General features: G+C 47.5%; 1 protein-coding gene across 1 annotated transcript in view; it reads right to left on the bottom strand.

Moving 5' to 3' along the window:
* Positions 1-26,632, bottom strand: part of BAZ1B (bromodomain adjacent to zinc finger domain 1B) — a 44,174-nt gene that overhangs the window by 2,776 nt on the left and 14,766 nt on the right. The window contains exons 6-17 of the mRNA XM_048324405.1: positions 26,433-26,630; positions 23,590-25,285; positions 22,083-22,221; positions 21,474-21,604; positions 20,061-20,172; positions 13,505-13,603; positions 12,911-13,088; positions 12,278-12,463; positions 8,015-8,162; positions 6,329-6,476; positions 4,035-4,153; positions 1,607-1,755 (exon numbers count right to left, since the gene is read on the bottom strand). Coding sequence (XP_048180362.1) covers positions 1,607-1,755; positions 4,035-4,153; positions 6,329-6,476; positions 8,015-8,162; positions 12,278-12,463; positions 12,911-13,088; positions 13,505-13,603; positions 20,061-20,172; positions 21,474-21,604; positions 22,083-22,221; positions 23,590-25,285; positions 26,433-26,630 — 3,303 coding nt within the window. The remainder of the gene's footprint in view (positions 1-1,606; positions 1,756-4,034; positions 4,154-6,328; positions 6,477-8,014; positions 8,163-12,277; positions 12,464-12,910; positions 13,089-13,504; positions 13,604-20,060; positions 20,173-21,473; positions 21,605-22,082; positions 22,222-23,589; positions 25,286-26,432; positions 26,631-26,632) is intronic.

A 26,632-nucleotide genomic window follows, 5' to 3' on the forward strand; every position in this document is an offset into this window, starting at 1 on the left:
AACAGCCCTGAGGCGAGAGGAGCTGGTTCTTAGCACAGCCAGGACATTTCTTCCCTGTGAGCATGGTGAGGGGCTGTCACTGGCTCCCCAGAGAACCTGTGGCTGCCCCATCCCTGGAAGTGTTCAACGCCAGGCTGGACAGGGCTTGGAACAACCTGGTCTAGTGGAAAGTGTCCCTGCCCATGGCAGAGGGGTTGGAATGAGATGCATTTAGGGGCTTCTTCCAAGCCAGGCCATTCTGTGATTATGACATGCAGCAGCCGCTTGGGTTCAGGACAGGAGCCCCATTCAGGAGCTTGGTGGGAATGGCTCACGAACTGCCCAGCTCTCCTCTGGTGGCAGGCGGCTTTTTCAAAGTAAGTTCAAAGACAATATGGCCACAACAAGCAGCCAAAAAATAAATACCAGCAAATGGAGAATGTGAATTCCCTCTCCCTGCCTTCTCTTGCGCTTGTGGCAGGCAGCACCCGAGGCATAGGGAGAAGCACTTGTGCTGCTGTTCTGCCCTGGCAGAGTTGGCTGTGCCATTTCGAATCCCAGGGAGCAGCTGGTGCCCCAAGTGCTGCTGTCCCTGTGCAGGCTCAGCACAAGGTCAGCTGTGTGCCCAGGGACCCAGCACAGGTCACGCCCAGCATGGGGACATCCCCTCAGCTCGCAGAGCACAGCTCGTGGGCCATCACTGCCGAGGAAACCTTGAATGACAGGAAGGCTCCCCAGCACAGGGCACTCACTATTCTGACCCAGCTCTGGTCTCTTCCCAGGACAAATGATAAATCCTGGCAGAGTCCTCTTCTCTGAGCCAGTGTGCTGTCAGAGACCCTGACCCAGCTGTTCCAGTAAGATTTGCCCCACTGGAATATCCCTCTGTGCTGGCTTGCTTGCCCTACAGTGTGTTAACACAGACCACAAGCCAGTCCCCCAGACCTAGCATGAACAGCAGTGAGCCCACAGACCATGAAAAAGGGGAGTGACAGGACACACCAGCACCGCTAGTGCTTGTCACGGGACAGACGGCAGATCTGCAGGGTGTTGTGATGTGGCTGTGGGGCTGGAGTATCCTCACGTATCCCCCATGGCATGCTGCTCCCCAGAGACAGTCGCTGCAGTTCCCCCCGCCCAGCATGCACAGACTGCTCTGTGCAGGAGCCTATGGTTTTATTCTTTAAATGTCAAGTGAAACCTAAACCAGCCAAATTATGTCCTGAAAGTTGGGGAGTGACCATACGGACAACAACTGTCAGAAAACAGCCAAGGCTGGGGAGCAAGGGTCCAGCATTGCTGGCATTCCCTGGCCATCCAGGACCCCCCTCAGTTCCCCCACCTCTCCGCAGACATATGGATACTATTTAAAACCCTTTAACAAGCTGCAGGCTGCCTGCTGCTCAAGGGGACAATGTGTGAAAGTGGCTGGGGAGGGATGCCTGGCATATCTGTACTCCATCTGCAGCGGGCCCTTAAGGATATGTCTTCTTTGTTAACCCAGCCCAGCCTGGGCTTCCACCAGGACTCAGGGTATTTCTCTGCAAAGGGGAGGGAGGAAGCGTGCCACCTGTTTGGTTTATAACTCATGATGTGAGCAGTCTCCAGGGAGCAATTTGGCTCTTACCAGCTCATCGATGTCTGCGCCGTTGACAGGTGCTGTGCGCTGCCGCGGTCCCCGCACAGGGTGTAGTGCCTGCTTCTTCCTCTGGTGCCTTCCCTGCCTCGAGGGGTACATGGAGCCCTGCTTGGCCCGGGCTGCCTTCCTGGGCCTCACTGAAACAGATAAGCCATGGGCTTAGAGGACTGGGTGCATCTGGAAGCAGACACCACCAGCCCTTTGCCTCCCACACCAGGCTGAGCCTCACTCAGGCTGGTGAGCCCAGGGACCACCCGGCCTCATGCCAGCTGTGCTCTCACACATTCTCCAGAGGGGATCTGTGGGTCATCACCTCCTGCCCGAAGAGGCCATGGCTAGCAAAAGCCTGCTGCTAAAGAGTACTCACACACAGCAGATCCTCAAGCTCCGAGGGAGACCTGGGAGCTCTGGGATCATCCACTGCAGGTCACAGCAAACCCCTCCGCCTGCAGCACCAAGAGACCCCAACAACATCAAGGCTTGAGGGAGAGACAGGGAAGCAATGCAAGGACAGCCAGCTGTGTCAAAACAGCACTGCAACACACCCTCTGAAAGCACCAGGAGCAGAAACCTGGAGTTTCCCGTTTCCTGCTGCCCCTTTGCTCCTCACTGTTTTTGGGATGCGTACTTTTCCAAGTAGCCCACACAGTGGGATAAGCCAGCTGGTAAGGGTAAGGCCTCTGAGAAGGGAACTGTGTGCAGGGGGAGTGTCGAGTTACTGCAGCTGGGAGCTGCTCCACGTGCTGCAAGTGGGAAACAATGGGATTTTATTCCCCAAGACTGGGGCTGCCACATTACATCCTACAGAAAGGCACTTGCCTGTGTGAGTCTGCCTGTCAGAGCTCCACACCGGTGGCAATGCAAGCATGCTGACGCACTCCCTTGTCTTAAGTTTCTCCCATGACCCTCTGTATGAGGAGAATATGTTTGCCTTCCTAAGTCAAACCCCTTCCACCTGATCCCAAACCCTTGAGCAAGCTGTATCCAGCACACTGGATACCTCAGCTGCAGCCTCTGATCCAGCCCTGTCCCATAAATCATCGTGCTGGGCCCCCCGTGCTGGGCGTGTGGCGGGACCTCGGGACGTCCGCCTGCTGTCACTCCGCTTGTGTGTTAAGCATGCAGCACGTGCTAAATGTCTGACAATCCAACATTCTAGGTTAGATCCCTCAGGATAAACGCCATGAGGATCAATGTGACTTCTCTATTAAAACAAAAGTTTTCCACAGTGACCTTTCCATGCTAATGCTCTTTAAAGCCAGGGGTTGCATTTAGCACTTTATTTTTAGTGACTGTAACCCTCTTTTGCTATTGTTTGGAAAGCTTGGCTCAGCTCCTGCCTTGGCCATGCAACACAGGCTGAACACATTCCAAGTGTGGACATGGATATGCCACAGGACAACAAGCAGTGTGCATAGCCGTGGTATCTGTGAGCCTGAAACCAGAATAAAGCAAGGGAATAAAGGCTCAGGCCTGGATGGAAACCCGCAAAAGAACATGGGATAATCCTCTGGGTCCCAGTCCTTGGATTCCATCTGCCCTGTTTAAGACAACCTGCAGTTAACGTTATGTCAGTCAAGGACAGTTTGACAGAAAGCAAATGCTGGCAGTGTGCCATTCTCAGACTGAGCTTTTCAGTGCAGCAAGTTGCCCAATTGAGACTGAATCAAACTCCCCTAAAACCAAAGTGGATACACATACTAAATATGTTTAGGTGAAGAAGCAGGCATTGAGGAGTCTAGAAAATAGTCTTTAATTCCTCCCAGTTGCCCAGGAATGCTCCAGTTATGAATCCCAAGTGGTCTCTGTACGCAACCAAAGGGTGCTGGTGGTCCAGGCCACACTACACCAGGAGCATTGTGCCTTCCCACTGGAATAAAGAGACGAAGTGCCAGTCCTCCTATTTCAAAATGCTTCCTTGCCAAATCACTATAGAAGTCCTGCACTCAAGGAGTTATGAACTGGTGGGAAAAAGAAAAGCAAGGAGACAGGGCTGTGGTGAGAGCTCCATAAGCATTTAAACAGCTTCCAGTGTACAACAAATCCTGTAGGCACAGAGACTGCCAATCCCAGGAACTGCTGGTGCTGCCCTGGCTCTGCTGACCTCCCCACCCCACTGCAATCTCTGCTGACCCTTCTCAGCCCTTGGGACAGTGTCATCAGTATTCCCAGGGAGTGACTGGGCAGCAAGCAGTTTCAATCTTTGCTAGTGCTGACTCCATCACAAATGGCCACGGGTTCACTCCAGCTCCCCAAGTAACCACAGCACAGCCACAGCCTTCGCCTGTGACATCTCCCAGTCTTATACCTGGTCTGCATGAGGAAAAGCACAAGTCCCAAATAGGATCCGTATTTCAGACGCTGAAAGCAGAGGGTTACTATTTCCTGTTATTTCCCTACATGGTCAAACCCTTACATTTTAGTCCAGCAACTTCATAGTCTTCTTCCTCCTCCTCTTCCTCCTCAGCATCTGGTTCATCAGAAGCTTCCTCACCTTCTTCACCTTCATCTTCAGCAGAATCCTCTGCATAGTTCCTAGAGAAAGGCAGGTGTACATGTTTGTGGTACAAGAGCCTGGGCACCGGTGGCCCCAGGCCCCTGGTACTGTTTGGGCTGTACAACAAACACCAGGCTCAGCCCAAGGCAATTAGCTGTATTCCAGAGTAACAAGTTGTAAGCTACAGCTCAAAGGGCACTTCCCTGGCTAAACATCTGGGCTGAAAATTCCCAACAGCTGAATCTGGGTATTTTTTGGTATTCTAGACACCATGACCATGGGGCAGCAGATTTTAAGACTGTGACTGCTGTGTAATTACTCCTCCCTGAGAGGATGATCTGCTATTTACCCAGGTCTGCAGGCCAGGCCTAAAGAGTTTCAACAGGGAGTCTTCTTCCTGCTGGACTATTTTCCCTATACTAAAGGAAACAGATTGGTTTCCTTATACTATGGGAAACAGATTGGTGAACAGAACATCAGGCTCCTCATGTTCTGAAGTCAGAAGCCACCCAGACTCCCTGCCCAGCACATTCTGGCTTCTCACCTGTATCTGTTCAATCATTCATAGAATCATAGAATGGTTTGGGTTAGAAGGGCCCTTAAAGCCCATCTTGCTTCAGTCCCCCTGTCATGGGAAGGGACACCTTTCACTAGACCAGGTTGCTCCAAGCTCCATCACTTCCAGGAACAGTGCAGTCACAGCTTCTTTGGGCATTATTCCCTGTGAGGGCCTCACCACCCTCACAGGGAATAATCTCTTCCCAATATCCAATTTAACCCTGCCTTCTGTCAAGGAAGAATGTCAAGGAAGCCATTCCCCCTTGTAAATAGTCTCTCTTCATCTTTTTTGTGGGCTCCCTTCAGGTACCGGAAGGCTGCAATTAGGTCACCCCAAAGCCTCCTATTTTCCAGGCTGAACAATCCCAACTGTCTCAGCCTTCCCTCATTGAAGAGGTGCTCCATCCCTCATACCAACTAGGTGGCCTCCTCTGGACTTGCTCCAACAGGTCAATGTCCCTTCTGTGCTGGGGATCCCTGAGCTGGAGGCAGCACTGCAGGTGGGGTCTCATTCAGACCATTAAAAGCCAGCATGCACAGGCAAAAGGGGACACAGGCAAAGCTGCTGTGGGAGTCTAAATACCCTAGAGAAAGAGGATCTTGAGCAATAGAAGGAATAAAACTTCCACAGCACAGGGGGTAAAAGATCTGCCAGGCTGACATTCTTTTCCTACCTCAGCCAGGAAGACAAGAGCAGAAGCAGATAACAGGAGAGGTGTTCCCCACCTGATGGCTCTGGGCCAGGAGCTGAGCAGCTTGCAGGTGACTCTGTCACATCAAAGTAACTATGAACTCAGGCCAGAACAGCTGCCTTGCAGCCCTGTCATTTCTGTACAAGCCTGAAGAACTCTTAAATGGTGTCCAGGGAGTAACTAATACTTTTAAGGCCATATACCACCTGCACAGTACTGGCTGGCACACCTTTATTGTGCTGCTGCTCTGCCAGGGAGGATCTGTTGGCTGCTTCTGCATCAGGTGCCACGCGACAGCCTCACGTCACTGACACACGGGGAGATGCAGCACAGTCACCACCAGCACAGGACACTCACTGTAAAATGCTTAAGTTCCAGTTTGCAACTCAAATAAACCAATCCAACCCCTTGCTGTCAGGAGGCAACTAGTCATATCTGCCACACCTCCTCAAATCATGTTCCCTTTGTCACATCATAAGGTGCTCCTGTCTTGCTACGGTTATCAGGTCCAGAAAACCATTAGAATGGCATTTTGTAGCCTGATTTGTAGTAGCAGAGTAGGGACTGAGCTGCAGCCCGGAGTAATGTCTGCTCTAGCTTACAAGAACACCCCAGTAACCCAGCCCAGGGACCCACAGAACTGCAGAGCCACGAACTACATGAAGAAACAACCCAACCAGCTGCTCAAAGGAAACAACAATCTTTAGTGAAGCTAATTTTGGTGGGTGTTTTGCACATGTTTTCATTTCCAAACCTGAGTTATTTATTAAAACTCATGAACCTGTACAACACAAGTGTGCTAAACTTACATCCTGAAAAAACTGCTTTTCTTTTGTTCCAGTGCTGCTTTAACTGGGTGATTTCAAACCTTTTTAAGGGGCTTTGCTCCAGGCTGGTTTGGGTCTTGTGAAAACAGGGCGGGGACTGTGCTGTGACAAGGCTAAGGGCAGGAGGGTCACTCACCTGCCTCGTGAGCTGCGCCGGGCTGTCGAAGGCTGGCACGCTGGGCATTGCCATTCCCCATCTGGGATCTCATAGAGTGCTGGCCGCAGGCAGAACAGGTGGAAGGCCTTGTTACACTCGTCACACAGGATCAGCTTGTCATCCTCACCTAGGAAAGTGCAGCTGACTTGTAACAAGGCCACAGCCTCACTCAACCTGAGAGGCAGAAGCTGCTGCAATGCTGGAGGGCAAGACTAAGCAAAGGAAAGATGCAGAGTCCCCTCTGAGGGCAGGGACCCTTTCTCTGATGGCCTTCCTTGGGGATCCTTCCTTCTGTCCCACCACTGTATTTATGAAGAGCAGCACTTAAAAACGAACAAAACCAATGCGAAGTCCCTCACCCTGCGAAGATTTCGTTGGAGGCAAAGATAGAAACCTACCAAAGAGGTTTCACCCAGCAAACATGGGGAAAGAGAAGTTTGCTACAAATATGCCCCAGAGCTGTAAGCTAAAAATGCAGCTATACTTGTTCTATGTTCAGTCTGGTTAACCTACACCGTATCTTCTTTCTACTCAGGGTAACAAGGCTACACTGAAAATCAGTATGCAGCAGGACTAGTCTCTCTCTGTGCTTCCCACTGATGAAGGGAAACACGGAGACAGTCCCGAGCCAGCTTTCTTTTACTGAAGTGGAAAAAGAAAGTGCAGAGGACTTTGCCAGCATGTCTTTCTCTAACATCTCAGCTCTTAGTTTCTGTGAAACTATCGTGTTAGTCTCAGGTGAGCATGCCCCTCCCCCCCCCTTTACTTCTGCCTAGAAACTCCTCTCAATGGCAGGTAGGATAGTTTTGGCACTGGTTTGGAATACCCGGGATTCCGCAGTGAAGGCAAATTTTGCACTGGTTAAGCCCTTATTTTTCTGAAGGGGTGGATGGCAAAGCCTTTTGGTAAACAAAAGTTGCCCAACAGTACCCCGAGCTCTGCCCGCCCTCATTTCCCACTACAGTTTCAGCAAATACAAAAGTGGTGAGGCAGAATGCACCACCAGGCTCTTTCCTCCAGGCTCCCATCCAACAGGAGAGGTTATGGCAGAACAAATACCAGCACCCCGTCTATGCTGGCACACCTTCTACTTCCCCCTCCACCTGGAAGACTCTAAAGCCCTTCATTCTACAGTGCACACAGAGAAAGTATTCCCTCGTCACCGGTTTGGTGACTTCCCCAGCTCATTGAACAGTTCTGCTCCCACTCTCGCCTCAGAGCAGTAACATCCCCCCCTCATTTTCCCCATAATAACCTTCCCAATGTCTCCTTGCTTGCTCCTTCTCTAAAAGACACGATTAACTGACAAGGCTCAGAGACCCAAAGATCATTCCAAAAATGAAACTAGGGAATGGACAGTGGCACAAGTATTCCCGGAAGGATTTGTAGATGACTTCTGTCCAAGTACCCTAAACATCCAGGGGATAGCAGCTCTGCAATGCTCTGCAATACTGCGTACTGGTTACGTAAGAATGGTTCACTGGAGTCGGGGCCAAATGTTTCTGAGAGATCAGTGCTGCTGACTGTAACTCCTGACATTCAGAACTTAAAATACAGCCACAGTCAGAGTGACAGACTACAAGGACACGTTGCCTAAGCAGAGCAGAGAGGTGACAGCATCCAACTGTTGCACAGGCAGGAATTCCGTGGGGCAGGAATGCATACCTTTCTTGCGACACACTTTGCATCTGGCATTCTCTGCTGACATATCCCACTTGATACAGGCATCCAGCATCCCCAGCAGTACATGCATACGGGAGAAGGTCTGGGCCTCACGGATTGCTGTCTTCCACTTCTCCATGGCTGAAGCAACCTGCAGACAAACCTAACAGCTTACAACGATGCACAGACACAGCTCACTTCAGTCTAAAGATGTTTTTATATCCCTTAGCTGGGGCCCTTCATAACCAAAGCTCAACTCTGATATTTCTTTCCTTCTGTGTCACCTCAGCAGTCCTGGTTGTGGTTTATCCATATCCAGCCTCCCTGGATCAGACAGTTTGTTTGTAAGAGTCAACCGTTTTGCATTTCATGGTCAGGCTGAATCAACCTACGCGAACTCCACTAAATTCTTGCTCTGAAGGTCTAACACAAATAATCGGCAGGCTAAGAAAATAAAAGGCAGAAATCTAGCACTGTAAAATGTGGGATGAAAGTTAGGGAACAGCTGGCAACCACAGTGGAAGGAGGATTGAAGTGGCCTGTGCTGCCCTCCAGTGGGTACCACAGAGGCACCTGGACTACAGCAACATCCTCGTGGTCCCCAAGCTGCTCAGGTGGCAGAGGGGACCCTGTGCCACCAGCTACAATCACACTGCACAGGCATTTGGACCCCTCAAATATGAAACCAGCTGCTCCCTGAGACAAGATGGCCTCAGTTCACCTGAAATCCCAGAAACTGGGAATGAGGATGACAGCATCAAAGCTGCGCTTTGCACCAGGGCAGCTGCCAGGGTCTGCACAGAGCAAGGCCATTGGGAAACCACACACCCAGCTCAGGAGGTTTGGAAATACCATTTTAATAAATCGGAAATGCAGCAGGACAAAAGTTATCCACAGTGGTATCCCACTCCAATGGTAATTCTGTGCTCTGCAACAATGAGGCGACAGGTCAGACATGACAGGGACATAATGGGATTCAAGTTAATGTTCTACCCCAGGAGAATGAAAAAACAAACAGTGAAGTGTCAGATGGGAAAATCTAAACTTTGCAGCTGACAGCAATTTGGGAGCCAAACAAAACCCGGGAGTTTTGCAGAGTTGCACATTCTCCTCTGACTGAATTTGAGGAAGCACAGCATACATTAGATGCTTGGAAAAACACACAAACTGTTCTGAAATGCCAACATCCCTGGTGTTGTTGCTGGTGTGGATCCTGGAGAACCACCGGAGACAAACAGAAAGCTGCCCAGCCTACTGTGGAGGTTACACAGCTCTGTACTATTTTTTTGCAGAACATTGTTGAGGTGCTTCGCATACTGTGTAATTGATTTTCCAAGGAACTGTTCCATGGGTTTTGCTGTTAACATACTGGATAACTGCTGGGCCAAGATAAATCTGCAAAAGCTGTTGGCAAGTTTTGCTGAGATATTTCTCCCCAAGTCTGTGGAATTTAACAGATTTCTAGCCTTGCTTCCCAAGCATCAGGAGACTGTGGCATTTGAGCAGCACCAGTACCAAGGGAGTTCCAGCTGCCAACAAGGCAAAATAGGAGACTGGAAGAAGTTACTTAAATCCCCTCCTGACTGGATAGGAGCAATCTAGCAGGGAAAACAAAACAACCCCCAAAATAAAAGAAGTCCTCCGTCACATGTCAACATCAGAGTAACAGAAAACACCTTCTTTGGTAAAGGTGGACAAGCCTCTGGATAGAAAGGCTCTCATCTGGCAACCTGAGCTGAAATCCCTCGGAACAGCTGAAACTGGAATTGCTTGGTTTTGAAGCCACTCTTTGAGGGATTGCCTGCAAGTGCAGGCTGACTCTGCCCTTGCATACACTGCTGAACTCAGGTCACAGGGGCAATAATCTACCTGTAACCCACCCATGTTCTTCACTCTGCTCAGACTGCTGTGATGCAATGCCATGCTGCAAAGAGGTCACATATTCCCTGTCCTGCTCTGGGATAGTCCAGCATGCTACTGCCACTGGAAACGGGAATGTTTGCATCAACAGAGGCACCAGCCTGATTTTCAGGAGCAGCCACAAGCCAGGTCTCACAGCAATCCTCTGCCACTCAGCAGTGTGAGCTCCAGCAATGCAGCTGAGCCAGCAGGAACCCTTAGTACAGACAATTATGTCAGCAAACGGGTGCCTGCTAAGCCATAACTTGTTTCTCACAGGGAAAATGAGAAATACCCATACCACAGGGCTGCAATTCTTCCTCTATAGTCTGGACGTACATTGACTGTGTTTTTCCAGTGCGGCTATGCTGTATTTTACCTGCTATGTGGTCACAGTGCAGTGCTCAAAAGGTTTCATAATTCTTGGCCTATGCAAGAGATTCTTCTTCAGAACAGTCTGCCTGGCAGTCTGGGATTTTCATCAGATAACTGTATCTAAAAACTAGGCTGCTCTTTCAAGGTTATCTGTAAAGGTTTTCTGCTTTGGCAAAAAGAAAGCTTATTCCAGATAAACTGAGGGGAAAAAAGAATTGCCAAACCAAACAAACCAACGAACAACCCCAGAAAAGTTGGAACATTGCTTGTACTACCACAAAGGTCTAGAAAAGTCTGAATGAGATAAAGTAAGCACCACACTACATAAATAAATGCTCCAGAGGCATTGGCATGACACTAAAGCCAGTGTTCAGAGGGGGGGAGACCTGCACAATCACACACTGGGACTGTGTTGTAGTAAATCTGATGCTACCCTGAGTGCGCCCTACAGGTACAGCCCTCATGGTTACAGGTGCAAGGCAGACAGGAGTACGGCACAACACAGCGCTGCTGTAGAAACAGGAAGTGTGCTGATCCAGGCCCTTTCTGCCTCAGACCTCAGCGAGTTTTTACAGCACTCCATTCTGCTGAGAGCTTTCAGGATACAGCCTCCTCCCATTGCCCTTGCACTTAGGATGGAAGATTCAAATTTAGCAAAGTTTAAATACTTCAGGAGAACTGAGGAATGCGAAAATTTCTACTGCCTACCCAAATTATCCTGCTAACACAGCAACGGCACAGCCTAGCAAAGACCTGATTTTCAAACGAGGGTTCAGCATGTACTGAGAGAAGCTTTAAAAAAACCCCACAGACCCACACCAAAAAAACTACCCCCAGCATCAGTCATAGAATCCCAGAATAGTTTGTGTTGGAAGGGACTTTAAAGATCATATTGTTCCAACCCCCTGCCATAGGCAAGGATACTTACCACTAGATTAGGTTGCTCCAAGCCCTGTCCAACCTGGCCTGGAACACTTCCAAGGATCCAGGGGCAGCCACAGCTTCTCTGGGCAACCTGTACCAGGGCCTCACCGCTCTTACAGGGAAGAATTTCTTCCCAATATCCACTCTAACCCCACTCTCTATCAGTGTGAAGTCATTCCCCCTTGTCCTGTCATTATGTGGTCTTGTAAATTAGTCTCTCTCCACCCTTCTTGTCCACCTACTCTTTCAGGTAAACACCTAATATTTCTTTTTTTTTAAGCCGGGGCTTTCAAGTACTTCTGCTGATCCAATTCTGGTATTGTTGCTTCTGCTGAAGTCAGTGATCAGTCAGGGCAGAGCTGAGGGCAGTGGGAAAAGTCTTCTCATGGGGCATTCATGTCCTGTTCAACTTAGTGCACAGAAACTACCCCTGAACACAAGTACCTCTGTTAGGGTGAAACACTGGTGCAGCAGAACTGCCTGCAGTACCCTTCCCAATCCTCTGCAGCCCTTCTCCATCCCTTTGATTAGGAGGGATATGTATTTAGACCCACAATACCACTTTTCTTCTGGAGGCACATGCAGCTTGTTTGCCCAGACATCTCTCCAAGTGCCCCCACACATACAACAACTTGCATCTCCCTCTGCCTAAAGTGGTATTTACCTGAATCTCACTCCCTTGCAGTCACCAGAACCTCAACATGTCTCTCCTTCTCTTTGTGGACCAAAGCACCATCAGTCCTCTCTGACAGATATGACTCTTGTTAAGTTCTGTGAAAACACTCCATAATGTACTTTTATTTAAGAGGAACTGTATGGAGGGAACTTGACCCATTTCCTATTCCCAGAGAGAAAATTAAGTAACTCCTCACTATGATTTTTATTTTCCCCATACATTTACTCCTCAAAATAAACAGGAAACAGCTGGCCCCATAAACATCAAACCCACTCAGCTATAAATCTGAAATGGGAGGAAGCTGCTCAAGATTTAGTACCCCATGAAATGTACTGCTACTGCTGAAAGAGTTCTACTGCAAGACCGAAACAGAGCCCTGAGGTGAACAATACCTTGGCTTCTTCTGCCATTTTCTTGTCTTCATCTATCTCCTCAGCCTTGGCAATGTAATCCTCTCCTTGGTGTTTCCTTCTCTTCTGCTTGGGGGCCATGAAACCTTGCAGAAACTTCTTAACAACACCAGCCTGGAGCGCAATCACACACTCTCCAAAATCCTTTAGGCTCTCCAGCGAGTACACCTGTTGGGAAGAGGATACGACCCTGTAACAGCTGGATATTACTCTCTCTGCTGCTTGAAGTGGGCCTGCAAATGGACACTTGTGGTATCTAATGCAGTGTGGTTACCTGCCACACTTGGTTATGGAATCAGCCTATTGCTGCTGTCTCAACAAGACATGCTTGGCTTTGATATAGAAGACAAAAATCAGCTATGGAGTTCTGCTCCATAGAGAAGCCTGTCATGAGAATATGGAAACAGGACAATTGAACAGGACACTCAGCTCCAACACTATGACCCACCTACACCTCAAGCCATCCGCTGTGTAATCTTGAAATAATTGTTTAAAGGACAAACGAGAAAACTGATCTCCTGCTCCTCCTGTCTGAGGAGAAAAAAAGACTGAAGACCTTCCACAGAAATTATCATCTCACACTTGTCCTGTTCAGTACTTTGCCTGTTCACTCACTTTTGCTTCATATTCTGGTGTCACATCAACATATCCCAGGCCTCCCTTCTGCAGCCGCGTTGCAACCTCAATCAGATCACTCCGGAGATAGTTCAGCAGCTCCTGGCTGCCATCACAAGATTTGAGGCCCAAGTTCTGTTTCCGAGCCAAATGGATGGAATGTGTGATGTCCTGATACCTGGAAAATCAAACCAACCTTTGAGTACAGGCAGAGCACTGCCCTGGAAGCTGGGCAGGCTCTGGGACAATGGTCTCCACCAGGAGCTATGAGCTCCACCAGTGCAGAACGTTCTTTGAAAGACACATGAAGGCACGTGGCAGTTCTGGCTCAGAGCAACTGGCACTGCCTTTGTTCCTAGTTTCAAGGAGCAATTTGAAGACTGACAGAACCTCCTCACCGTTCAGAGTGTTATTTATCAAGAAACTGCCCAAGAAAAACCAGCAATTACTCAACCTCAATGTCTTCCCCTCTTCAGCACAGAAACAATCAAAGCCCAGCCTGGGATGCTGCCCCAGGAATGGCAGGGATTTCTGTGCTGAGGACATGCTCTGACTCGGAGAAGGCACACACAGAAAAACAAAGAGCAGGCTCACTTTTTCTCCAAGCGCTCCTTGAGCTGGCTCTCCCTTACTCCTTGGGGGTGCAGGCAATCCAGCAGCTCATCCAAATCCTTCTGACTGTCACAGAGAAACCTGAAAGATAGAAAAATGTACCAAGATCACCTAAGGTATCTCTGTGAGAATACAATTTCTTCTTCTAAGTAGTTCCCAAGGATCAGTAGGCAGGGATAAGAGGTAACCTATATCCTGACCCCATGGAGCAAGGTGAAACACTTCCAGGAATGCTAGTAGAAGAATTCTGACTCAGGTTGGCCTCGTTTCAAGGTTCCCAAATGTAGCCAATTCCAGGGTAAGAAAAACAGAATCAAAATAAACACAGAACTGGTTTACAGATGTAATTTCCCCATTAAATTTATTAAAATGTTGGCATTTGAATTTAGTTGTCTACCCCAGTGATTCCATTCACTACTCTGCAGTTCATTTAAGTCATCTGAATGTCGTGTTAGATGTACTAGAAAAGACTAACACACTACACACTGAGAGCATGGCAATTTAATCATACTTTCTTTCATTAACTGGAAGTCCCCAGATTAAAAAGGGGATGTCCTGGCTGATCCCACAACTGCTGCTGCTGGAGCTGTGTGCCTGTGCAGGCTCTGTCTCTTCAAGTGCACAAGCCCTGCTCTCTAAGTTTGCCCAAACTTGAAAGCTCAAGTGCAGAATCTGAAAACCATATTCATTAACTTGAAACCTTCCTGCTCAGGAGTCCTTGAGGACAGCTATGGCCATCAACAGTTAGTCCAATCTAAAAAGGGAATACTTTTGCAGAGTTCTCTAAATCAGGTATTCTCTCTGCAGTTCCGGAGCACAATCACGTTTGCATGCTGGGTTGTACATTTAAATGAGTTTTAAGACAGCCTGAAATTCCGTGCCTTCCTTCTTTTCTTTCAGGAAGCCATGGAGCCTCCTCACCTGATGGGATGGGGATTCAACCTGAGCTTCAGAGGTCGTTTACAGAAAATATGACTAATTCCCTATCTTCTATAAAAGGATTGCTCATTCGAAGAGGGAAGACAGGAGATAGGAGAATCAACCTTATATGGAAACAACTGCAAAAGACCACTCTGTGATCCTTACCAGAAGATTCCAGATCTACTCTTTGTTCTTGGGCACAAGCTCAGATGAGCCAAGCAACAACTAGAGAAAGATACTGTTGTGGCTCCTCTTGAATACCCATCTCCACAATGCTTATTTTTCTGGCAGAAATACTTACTAAATATCATATCTGAAAATATTTCATAATTCTAGTATGGTTCTACTACTAGGGCAATGGCCTCACAATTTGCATTCAGCTAGGAAACTCATTACTCTAATAAAACATAGGATTGATTGCTCAACAACAGAAGGAAAATGTTTTTTAGCCAGTCGCCTTCTTCAGTACATCTGACCCTGCAGAGCATCCTCACTCTGCACTGAGATCAAAACCTTTGGGCACCACTACTCTCTGCACCCCTCCCTGTGAACAGGACACAGCAGCTTCAGATATCCATCACCCACTAGAATCTGTCACCACCTGGGAATGGCACAAATCACACTCCAAACCACCTGCCCTACAGATACCCAGCACAGGAGTATTTCCCAGACACCTTGAGATGGGCTGCCCAGGTTGTGATGAAACATCAGACACTGTTGGTGATACACCATGGAATCCAGCTAGAAAAATGTCCAAGATGACCTTGCCTGAGCCTTCCCTGTTTTCTCCCATGGAGACAAATCAAAGGGGGGAACTCACTGCACTGTTTCATCACACTGTAAAAAGGAAAGGGCACTGAAAACAGTCATCATGTAGCTACTGCATACTCCAGTATTTTGGTGGGAAGACAACACAGGATGCTGGGCAGCTGCAGAAAGCAGCTCCCACTCTTTGAAGAAGGCCAGAGTTCAGCCCTGGCACAACTTCGTTCCTGCTGAAAAGGACACAGGACAGGAAAGGAAGAACATCTGCAACAGGTACTTAAGTCTTCCCAATTCACCCTGAGAGTAAGGACTGGGATTTCTGGGAGAGGGAACTGATCTACTTAAGCCTGAACTCAAAGCCTGATCTGCAAAATACAAACACATCAGAGATATCATGTTAGTTTGATTAGTGACCCCTTGCTGCTCTATTGCAGCCACAGCTCCTGCTTCCCAAAGTAGCTCCAGGCACTCCCTACCTGTAGGAACTACCTGCACCTCCAACTGGAGCTCAACCACCTCCAGGCTGGGAGCATGGACATGGTAAGACAGGGCTGGCATTTTAAATGGGGAAGGCAAAAGTGAGTCTTACAGAGTCTTACAGTAAGACAGCTGGTGCCCTTCATGTGGCCTGACACAGCTTAATCACACACTCCAGAGGGAGATGGGAAAGATCCCTTTGGGAAAGTCAAGACCAGGTAGGGCTCTTCAAAGTGATCTACAAGGGGGAAATCCTGACTGGTGTAAGGGTGTCCTGCATTCCTGAAGAACAGCCTAGATTCTCTCCTGACATTTCCGGCAGCACAAGCCAACAGGCTGGTCAGCAACCAGAATAGAAGGGACAAATGGCACAAGCATCAAGTCAAAAGGAGCTCCCAGTATTCACTCAGGCTGAATACTCCTACCTGTTCTCAGGCTACAGGCTGAAAGGGACAGAGAAAGGTCTAAAACCTGGACTAAGGAACGACGAAATTAAGAGGACAACATCTAGAGGAGCCCAGGACCAGTACCTGCTCTGAAGGGTTGGTGGAAACAAGGGAACTCCATCTGTAGAGTATAGGCTTGAGAATGGAGTCTGTCAGCACCCACTCATGGTTAACTCAAATTGTCTGCTGAGGGGACCCGCCATACCATGCTGAATTCCTAATAGATGAAGAACAATGGCAGTTACTCTGCAGAGATGCCACTGTGTCCAAAATTCAACTCCTTTCTGACCAGGATGAGCAAGAAGTCTCCTGCATGCTAATATCCTGCCAAGGCTGTGATTCCCCCATGGTTCTTGCAGGAAAGACCAAGCAGTACACAGCGCACAAGCACTACGGTATGGACAGTGACTTCTTCAGAGCCCATGTGCCCAGAACAAGGAGATTTTTAATAAGGATCAACATCTGTGCAAGTGGAGCGCAAGGTGAAGAGAGGAGTGATCCATCTGTCTGGAGAAGACAGAAGTAACCAAGTGTTTATGATTCTGCACTTTCAGGACAGAACACTGGACCGTCTTCTTTTTGGGGACAAAGTACTGAAAGCAGAACCACTTCCTTGAGATATTGTTTGTGTAACTCTTGATAGAAGAATAAATCTGTTTCTCCCTTTATCAGTGCCCTACCAGCTCCCATCCTCAAGAGAAAAATGGGCAGGACTGTGAAATACAACTATTCAGAGTTAATTTGGTGTTTAATTGCAACGTCTCATCACTCTAAAGCATAAAAGGGTAAAGCTAAAGATGCTCTATGTGCACTGTGAGGCTACTCAATCCCACATACCAACAAACAGCAGGACTTAAAGCAGAACACAAAGAAATGAAACTTCCTATGCATGTGCCAAAATTATGAGTTACAGCTGGACAAGTCCTTGTATCTAAACAACAGGACATATAGATACCCAAGGACTTCAGTGTGGTCTCGGGGCTCCCCAGGGTGTCCAAGGACAATGTGCAAAAAGCAGCCAAAGAGGAGACTCTTCCGTAACCATTTATGCTCAGAGCAGTCCTTGAGATCAATGGCAATGGCCCCAAAGGGAAACACAGGAATAGCAATATGGATTTCCTCAGAGGGAAGTTCTAGCTCCTGGCTATCCTCTGAAATAACAGCTCCCAGCCTGTCACTTGGCTTTCTGTGGAAGCTTACATGTAGATGGTGGCAGCTGTCAGACAGGTACTTAGCAAACAAACTCTAAGCAGTTCCAGACCCTTAAGGAAAAGCCTTTCAGCTGAGAGACCTTATTGCTTAGCTGCAGGCATGGCTTTGGGTGCTCTGTCAGTCAGTGAGAGGCAGCCAGCACAGCACTCAAATAGAAGGGGTTATGTGTCCTTTGAGAAGCTTCCTCTGTGCCCCTGCTCCAGGCCCATGCCTGGCTCAGATCCACCTGCACTGCTGCCCCTGCCTGGCAGAACAGTGCACACAGGCATGAGACCCTCATGAAAAACCAGCAAGTGCTGTGACTGTCAGCACTTAAAAGTCCTTCCTAGCAGGGACGAGAAAGGACGGACATTGAGGACACTGTGGCATAACAGCCAGGCCAAAACCCAACCCGCCCCTCGCCCCCGGCTCAGTGTCTGATGTCCAAGTGGCCAAAAGGCAGAGCAGGTATGCAGTGACAGTTCATCAACCTACCCCTTCAGACTGCAGCATCTGCTGGTTTGAGGACTCTGCCGTGTGCCAGGACAATTACCTTTGCGCTTCCTACTCCTCAGTGAACTCCTGTGTCAGCAATTTGTCCACTAGTGCTTCGAACAGGTGCAACTCACAGATCCACAGCAGTTGGTAGCAGCCAGTTGTACACCTCAGCTGCAGCACTTTCCTCTCTACTTCATAACAGCCATTTGCCAGTTTTATTTCCTGATCCCTCCTTTCTCTATCAAAGAAAACCTCTTTACGAGATTTCCCCAGTTCCCTCTAGCATTGCTCTCCATCTCCCTGCTGAATATACAAATCTGGAGTATTTCTGTAATTTATTTAGTATTTCTCAGCCAATTATGCTCTCATGCAAAGAGCTTCCCTCTTCTCCTAAGACAGACACTGTAACAATAGATTCTGTGAAGAAGGATTGTTCCCCAAGGGGAAAAGAAAATTGTTTTGCCCTTAGTCTGTACTTCACTTTATCATTCTTTTTATATCTTTCACTTAGATTCACCACAGGTTTTAAGTAGGCTTTCTTACTTTTAACAGCTTCCTTATCCTGATGTGAACCACACTCAGAATGTTTTGTTATTGCTGCTACAGTTTTGTTTCCAAGTTCCTCAACTCTTTTTTTTTTTCCAAAGGTAAGAGGCAGCACTTGCTCTGACCATTTAGTATGGAAACTCTAAGGCAAATCTCTTTGAAAGCGTTTTGGGCTTCTGGCTGCCACTGTAAGCTTTTTTTAAAAGCAGCTTCTTAATTTTTTTTGTTGCTTTCTTTTATAAAAGGAGAATACCATCCATTATGGTCACTCCATACAAAGCAGCTCTTCTGACAGAATGTAATTCAGCACTGAGTGCATGCAGGACCTGGTTCTAAGAGCTGCTCCTCCCAGGCTGTGACTGGTTACACCATACAGCACTCCTGTCTCTGTCACCACACCGATCTTCCTCAGAATGCTGTTGGGAGTTGCCAACCTGATTGAGCAGATCAAATACTGTGCTTTTTCAAGTTCAGCCTGAAGTCACAAGTTGAAGGAATTCTGTGTTAATTAACTCATCCAATTTGGCTCTATGCTGCCCTCAGTGTTAGCAATATGTGCTCTAAATTTAAGGTACTGTTTTCCTTATGGAATTGGTCCTTCTCCTGGAACACACCTTGCCATCTCTGCTCAATGAAGATCAGGTGTTAGAGGAGGCAGTTAGGAAGAGCAGAGGACTTCCCTGTGGATCACACTCCCTGTGCAGCACCCATTCCCTAGGAAAGCCCAATTGCCTGAATTTTGGCCACGTGGCAAGATGTGCCAAGGCCCAGACTAGTAACAGGGTGGGGATTTGTCATGGGAGGATGGGGCAGTGAAGGAAAGCACAGGAACTCTGTAATCTCCTATGACCTGCTGCCGTGACAAAGAAGCGGCAGAGCAATACCAAGAGTCAGCACTCAATGCTGATGGCTCAGATAAATCAAGACACCCACAATTTCAGCCTCTTTTACAATTCCTGGCGGGGGAGCAGGTACACATTTAGTAAAGTAGTTCTGACTGGCAACTATTCTTTGGAGACGAGTTGAACTCTATCTATCAAAGACCAAGCAATCCCACTCTGTGTGTCAGCAGTGGAACTCTGGGGGACGGGCACTGCTAAGATGGGAGCTGCAGGAGCATATAGTTTGTGACAGTTATCCTCAGGGTTATCTAAAAAAATACACAGTGCTCCACAGCAGCTAACAGGTAAAGCTCAGCCAGGGTTTTCTAGCATGGGGACACTGCTGAGCATTCCTTACGACACAGAGCAACATTCAACACAGGAGAATTTAAGGCCGCTGGTAGGGCCAATTACTGGAGCAAGTTACAATCAAACATGCTCAAGGGTAGATTTGATTCACTTAGAAGACACTGCTTGGAATTGGGAAGCATTAAAGGGGTAACAGGTTGTCAACATGGAAGAATAAAATATTTAAAAAGCAATACATTAAAGAAGGATCTTAACAGCTAAATTTATAGTGGCTTTGTATGATTGATTAGGTTGAAAAATGGTTCCACTGGCTCTTGGACTGGCTGCCCTGTTAGCAGGGCAGTAATAATATCAGCAACAGAGGCCTGGTGAGCTGCTGAACCAACCCAACTGCTCAGCACTGAAAGAGAAACAGGTTTGTAGCAGGGTTTAGCAAAAGAAATCTGTCTAGATTCCTTGACCTCTACACTTGAAGTACTTTGCAGCCATGAAAGTGTGTGTTACCATAAGTTCTGGCCCTGCTTGGGAGTGGTGGTCTCAGCAGGCAGGTCCGTGGTGGGCATGGAGCGGGGCAGCTTGTTCCCTCGGCCGTCACTGCCTGTGCTCTTCCGCTTCTCTGCAAAAGAAATGCACAAGGCTCAGGTAGATTTCTGAGCAGCATTCCTACCATTCCAAATAGATAAAACTAGTTTCACTTTTTAGCTGTATACTGACAAAGCACTTTGAGAACCAAAGGAGGTGTAAGCAGCCTGAGTTTTTATTTCTGAGCATCACAGACATGAGATGAACACTCTGACATGAATTTAAGCCTCTGCTCATTTACGCCTTTGATTGTTATGTTTCCAAACGAACATGCTGAAATTCTGCCCATTGGCTGGGGTAGCAGCTGAGAGATGAAAACAGCTGGTCAGTATTTGAAAGAGTTCACGTAAGAAAATATACCCATGGAGGAGCTTGGAATGATGCACCTCCAGCTCAATCAGTCACCAAGACACAGGTGGCTGTAAAGTTACACCTGGATGAAGGATCTCACTGTAGATTTGCCCTGTTCCATTCCTCTACAAGTCTGTCCCTTGTCTAAGACGATCCTACCAGGTGAGGGCTTGGATCTAACTCCGTAAGCTCTCCCATGCAGGACTGCTGCAGATGGACTCAGTGCCAGAATATGACGTTCCAAAAGAAAGAAATGATCGCAACTGAAACTCAGCTGAGTCAGATTATTGCAGGGTCTTCTGTCCCAAGAATTACTTCCACACAGAACTGTTAAGTTTCCCTCTGTACAGATGGATTTTTGTGCATGTCCAAGCTTGCAAGGCTCCAGGACCCAGGCTCCACGTCAGCCAGGCAAAATCACAGAGGAAGCACTACAAGTTCAGCAAGTCCCTTGCACCTCACCTGTACATTCAGCAAAGGTGAAGAGCAGGCTGAGAGGAAGTGCAAGAGGGATGTTTGCCAAAACAACCTCAATCAGCAAAGCTGTGCATATCTAACAGACTGCCCTGCTTGTTACTATTCCACAGGCTGATCTGGGAGTCTTGGCACCAGTGGAGTATCAGCACTGTGATGGACATCCGCACTCTGCAGCACAGCAGGCTAACTGTGCAAGGGTCTGACATGCTGCAACTCAGCAGGGTCAGGGTGAACCAGAGGGATGGTATCAACTGACAACAACCTCGCTACTTCTAGGAGAGACTACATCCCACAGTCCTTAGGTGGAACTCTGCAGGCAAGTCTCCAGACCTGCAGCAGCAGAAGGGAAGTATCACCAGCACCTCCTGTGTGCAGGCTTCTAGAGTTAAAAGAAGGCTTAAATCAGAGTATCCCCATGAGGACACTTGGACTAGACAGTTCTTTCACACTCATGACTCCATTTGAACAATCAGATAGAGCAGAGGAAATACCCTCAAGAGACCATACCTCCAGGGCTGCAGTCCTTCTTCGAATCTTCCTTTTTCTGGTGGGGAAGGGTAAATCTGTAGTCTATACTGTCATGTACCCAGCCTTTCTCAATAAACAAGCCAGGAACCTCATCTGAAAACAGCCAGTACCTGTAAGAAATGTGTGTTAATAGGTATCTTGTCTCCTTTTCTGGCTAGTTACACACACATACACACACATTTTTTTTGCATCAAGGGGAGAAGCTTGTGTGTGCTCAACTCACTAAAAGCTGAATGCATGCATATCTTTATATTAGCACAGCTGAGAAAGAGGAAAAGCTTTGCTTAGAATCCATTCCAAGAGCATTCCTGTGCAACAAACATGAAAAAAAAAAGAAAAAATGCTAACGAGGTTCCTGAGCACCCAATGCCAGCACCTGAACCTCCACTGGTCCTGACCTCCATGGGAAGGCCTCAAAAAGCCGGGCATGTAACCAGCCACTACACTCCATATACACAAACACCTTCCCCTTCTCTCTCCTCCGCAATTCCATGCACCCTCCCTATCAATCCCTTCCTGGGGGATCATATCTGACACAGTGCCTCTCTCAGGGCAGAGATGAAAGCCCACGGTCATTTCCTTTCCCACCTGTTATGATTCCTATCAGTGCCAATTGGGGTCCTGCGCATCACCAGCTTGGCTTTGGCAATTCCATCCTGGAAAGTTTTCTCAGCAGCAGCTTTATGCCTCCGAATTCTTTCTTCCTCTGCTTCTTTCTCCATCCTCACTGTTGGAATCAGCACAGAGTAGCATTAGCTTTCCTTTATTGCATCCAGATATCAATATTGTCTTTTATTTTACTAGACCACGGGAGTAAAAAAAAAATAGTTTTATCAGGGATTTTAGTTAACATTCTTTACAACCTTACACTCTTCAGTTTACCTTCTGCCCACCATTCTTTAAAAAAAAAAAAAAAAAAAAAAAAAAAAATATATATATATATATATATATATAAATAAAAAGAATGAAGAACTCAAGGTGCAAGGACGAACAGGGCTGAAGAAATCCTGGATAAAAACCGTCATATCACAGAATCACGGAATGGTTTGGGGTGGAAGAGACCTTAAAGATCATCTTGTTCCAACCCTACTGCCATGGTCAGGGATGCCTTCCACTAGACCAGGTTGCTCCAAGCCTTGTCCAACCTGGCCTTGGACACTTCCAGGGATGGGGCAGCCACAGGTTCTCTGGGCAACCTGTGCCAGGCCAGGCTGGACGGGGCTTGGAGCAACCTGGTCTAGTGGAAGGTGTCCTTGTCCATGAAGGGGGGGTTGGAACGCGATCAACTTTAAGGTCCCTTCCAACCCAAACCATTCTGTGATTCTTGGTCTCCCAGAACAGATACTCCCACATTCCAGCTAAGGTGCAAAAGCCAGGCTTCACGAGGGATGCTCATCCCTCACTTGTTTCAGAAGGGAAATAACAACCTAGATGAGCTACACTGTCTACTTCTGTCTGCCCAGTACCCACATTTACAACCAATAAACCCCCTTAACTGTAATTCTGAAGCGTTCTCTCTTTACATCCATACTCCTCAAACAGCACTACTTAAAGTCTGGTGTTGCAATTCATGATTTGGAGAGGTTTGAGTGGACAGTTTATACAGCTCCATAACTAATTCTTTAAAGCAAGAAACAGTAAACTGAGATTTACTGCCCACATCCTGGTCTGGGAGAAGGGCTGCTGGCAACAACCTGACCATGGGCACAGCAGCAGAGCCAGCAGCAGCAATAGGAACTGCTTTTAGGCAGGAATATCTCCTCTGTACCCAAGAACGAGATGATGTTTGGACATAAGAAATTCTTGGTTGTTTTCTGTACCAAAACAGATAGTGTTGTCCAACCTCTGTGGGCCTGCCATAGTTAGAAAGGTACTGAACAAAAGACACCCACAGATAGAAAACTAGAAGTAGGTATTCTTTTTTCTTAAATGTACTAATTTTAAGCTGCCGTAGGAACCGCAGCAGCTGAATTATAAATCTCCAGTGAGCAAATCCCTTAAAACCAGAAAATGCTTCTGAAAACAGGCTGTCATTTTTGCCATGAAGTTATTCCACAACACACAAACACTCTACTCACCAGGTAATTTTTCTTACCTCTCATTTGTATTTCTTGTTGCTCCCTCTCTTTCTTGGCTTGGATGGCAAGAAGGCGCCTGCTCTTCACAGCACTGATCATATCATCAGCTTCGATTTCCACCCGGTGCTCTATTTTCATCATCTCGTGCTTTTTCTTTTCATTTCTTCCCATCATATGCTCTTCTTTCCCGTTTTCCTTGATCTTGGCCACCATTTCTTTTCGCTTCTGTTTCTCTGCCCTCTTCTTGTCGTTCTCCTCCTTCAGGACAGCCAGGCGCTCTTTCCACAGCTCAGCTGAGGCCTGCTGCTTGGCCTCTACGTGGTCCTGCACCGAGTACGTCATTAGGATCCGGTGACACAGTGCTCCAAGGATCTGCAATTTCTCTTCAGGAGTCAGCTCAAAGAACTCTGATGTCTCCAGTTTCTCCAAAAACTCATCCTGTACCTCATTATCCTCAAAAGCTGCTGAATCCTTACTTTCATCTACATTATCAGAGACCTCACTTTCCTCTTGCACATCTGACTTGCGCAGGCACAGGCGAACCAACTCAGAAGCGGAATGCAGAGTAAGTGGGATTTCAGAAAGTTTCATTCCCAGCTCAGCATAATCCTCAGCAATTTCATCCTGCAGCAGGGTCTGCAAGAGAATGACCAGTACTCTGTTCAAGTACAGGAAGCCTCCCTTTTCTGCACAAAGGGCTTCCATTAGGGACACTGCTGTGATGGGATACTGAGCATCTGGCATCAATAACCCTGAGTAACAGCTCAGGAACTCCACCACCATGGCCACATCCCCAAAAAGTGTGTTAGGAAGTCCCTCTGGAGTATCAACCAGTTTAAAAGTAGGCAATGTCTTCCCTTTCAGATCTTGGTCCTCAAATCTCCTCTGTTTTTCCAGTTTTTCCTTCATCTCCTTCTCCTTCCGCTCCTTGGCTCTTTCCTTCAGTTTCTCCTTCAGCTTTTCCCTTTTCTTCTTCATGTACTCCTTCCGCTGTTCCTCAGTCATGGTGGCCCATCTCTTCCTGTGCTCCAGGAGCTCATAGCGTTTCTGTACCAAGCCCCGCAAATCCTCGGGGAGACGGGCACGGTCCTCACTGGAGAGCAGCCGAGCTGTTTTGGAGATGATGCAGGAAAGAGCACTTTTTTTGTCTTCCCGGTCTTTGTTTTCTTTGTAATAGGCAATGAGATGGAGCGCTGCAGGAGGCAGGTGTTTCTGGGGTTTCCTGGAAGATCCAGGGGTGCCTCCAGAATTCCTGGGAGCCCTGGACACCTTAGTGGTACCTTTAGCCATGTCCAGCAGCGTCATTTGTTTCATTTTCATCTTCGGGGTCTTCAAGCCTTTCCTGGGAGACTTTGCTTTCCCCGATGACTTCTGCCCATTCAGAACCCTTTTGCCTCTTTGCTTTTTGTCCAAGGATTTGTTGTTGCCCTTTCCTAGTCGGTTCCTCTTTGGAATGTGAAAGTTAGAACCAAGTTTAGCAGGTGACACAATTTTCATCACCTCTTCCAGCTCCTCTTTGGGACATTTTGAGTTCTTAGAGTTTTTCACCTTCAGCGGAGAGCCAATTATAGATTTTTCCAAATGCACATGGCACCACAGGGTTGGACTCAGTGGCTGTCCCAGGGAAGGCCCATCTGCTTTGGATTTCTTAGGAAGCTTTCTGTCAGGTGACCGAGAGCTCTTCCTCTTGGTTGAGGGGTTGAGAGCCATATACTAAAATTAAAGAAAGAATGATTTTGTATTACTATTGAAAGGTAAATAAAGGTTATCTAGCTCTCTTTCTATCAATTATTTTTGCCCATGTTTTAATGTTTTTTCTAATGAAATTGCTCATTGCATTAAGGGTAATAGGCTTCTGCAATCATAATCAGAGTCAGAGAATGGCCTGGGTTGAAAGGCACCATAAAGACCATCTTGTTCCAGCCTCTGCCATGGGCAGGGACACCTTTCACTCTAGACCAGGTTGCTCCAAGCCCTGTCCAACCTGGCCTTGGACACTTCCAGAGATGGGGCAGCAACAGCTTCTCTGTGCAACCTGTGCCAGGGCCCCACCACCCTCACAGGGAAGAATTTTTTCTCAATATTCAACTTAAACCTACTCTGTGTGAGTTTGAAGTCATTCCCCCTTGTCCTGAACAAATATTTATCTTCTAGTTTTAGAACAACACTTGACAGAGTCTATGAAAAAATGAGCTTACTAAATGAATAAAATAGTGCTTTCTACACCAAAAGATGTATTTTAAAACCCTGTATCTCACAGTACAGCATTTAGTTGGTTAATATTATATTTGGCTGGTTAGCACAAAAGGCTGGAAGAACCCATTCCTGCTGCGTACGTACTCAATACTAAATTTGTAGTATCTGGCATCACTCAAAGCAGCCCTGTACACGAACCAGGCCTCATGAAGTCACATGCATCCAGCTCTTGTGCCCAATACCTGACATTACCACATAAGGACTGTGGCTCTCCCATTTCTGTTACACCAGGAAATCACATCTTTACTTGTAGACAAGCAATGCAAACTACTGGAAAAACTAAAAGGCAGTTGCATCTCAAATTTTCAGAGCAGACCACTGTTTCAGATGTTCAAGCCATGTCACCTCTCAAAAGGTCAACCTTCAAAAGAGTAGGTTTTCCTGTTCTGCTTCCCTCTGGATTTAACAGATATGTGGAAGTGGCACTTGGGGACACAGTTTAGTGGTGGCCTTGGTGGTGCTGGGTAACAGGCTTGATGATCTTTGGGGGCTTTTCCAACCCCAATGATTTTGTGGTTCTAAAACCCAACCAGCACACTGAGGTCTCCGCCAAGACCCAAGGAACGGGTGAGAAAGCAAACCAGGTACTTTTAGGAGTTCTTACCTTATGTGGGTCAAGCAAGAAGTCACTGAATTTACTGGGGAGAGAGTACTTCTTCACTAACTCATCCTCCACAACCCATGGGGCATTCTCACACGTGCCAGCACGTAGCGCATTGTGACGGATGAAGTACCTCAGGATCTCCTTGTTGGGAGGACGCTCTGTACGGACTAAGCTATCTGCTGGAACGTTGCTGATGATCT

The sequence above is a fragment of the Corvus hawaiiensis genome, chromosome 20 (genome assembly GCF_020740725.1).
Source record: "Corvus hawaiiensis isolate bCorHaw1 chromosome 20, bCorHaw1.pri.cur, whole genome shotgun sequence".
Lineage (NCBI taxonomy): Eukaryota > Metazoa > Chordata > Aves > Passeriformes > Corvidae > Corvus > Corvus hawaiiensis.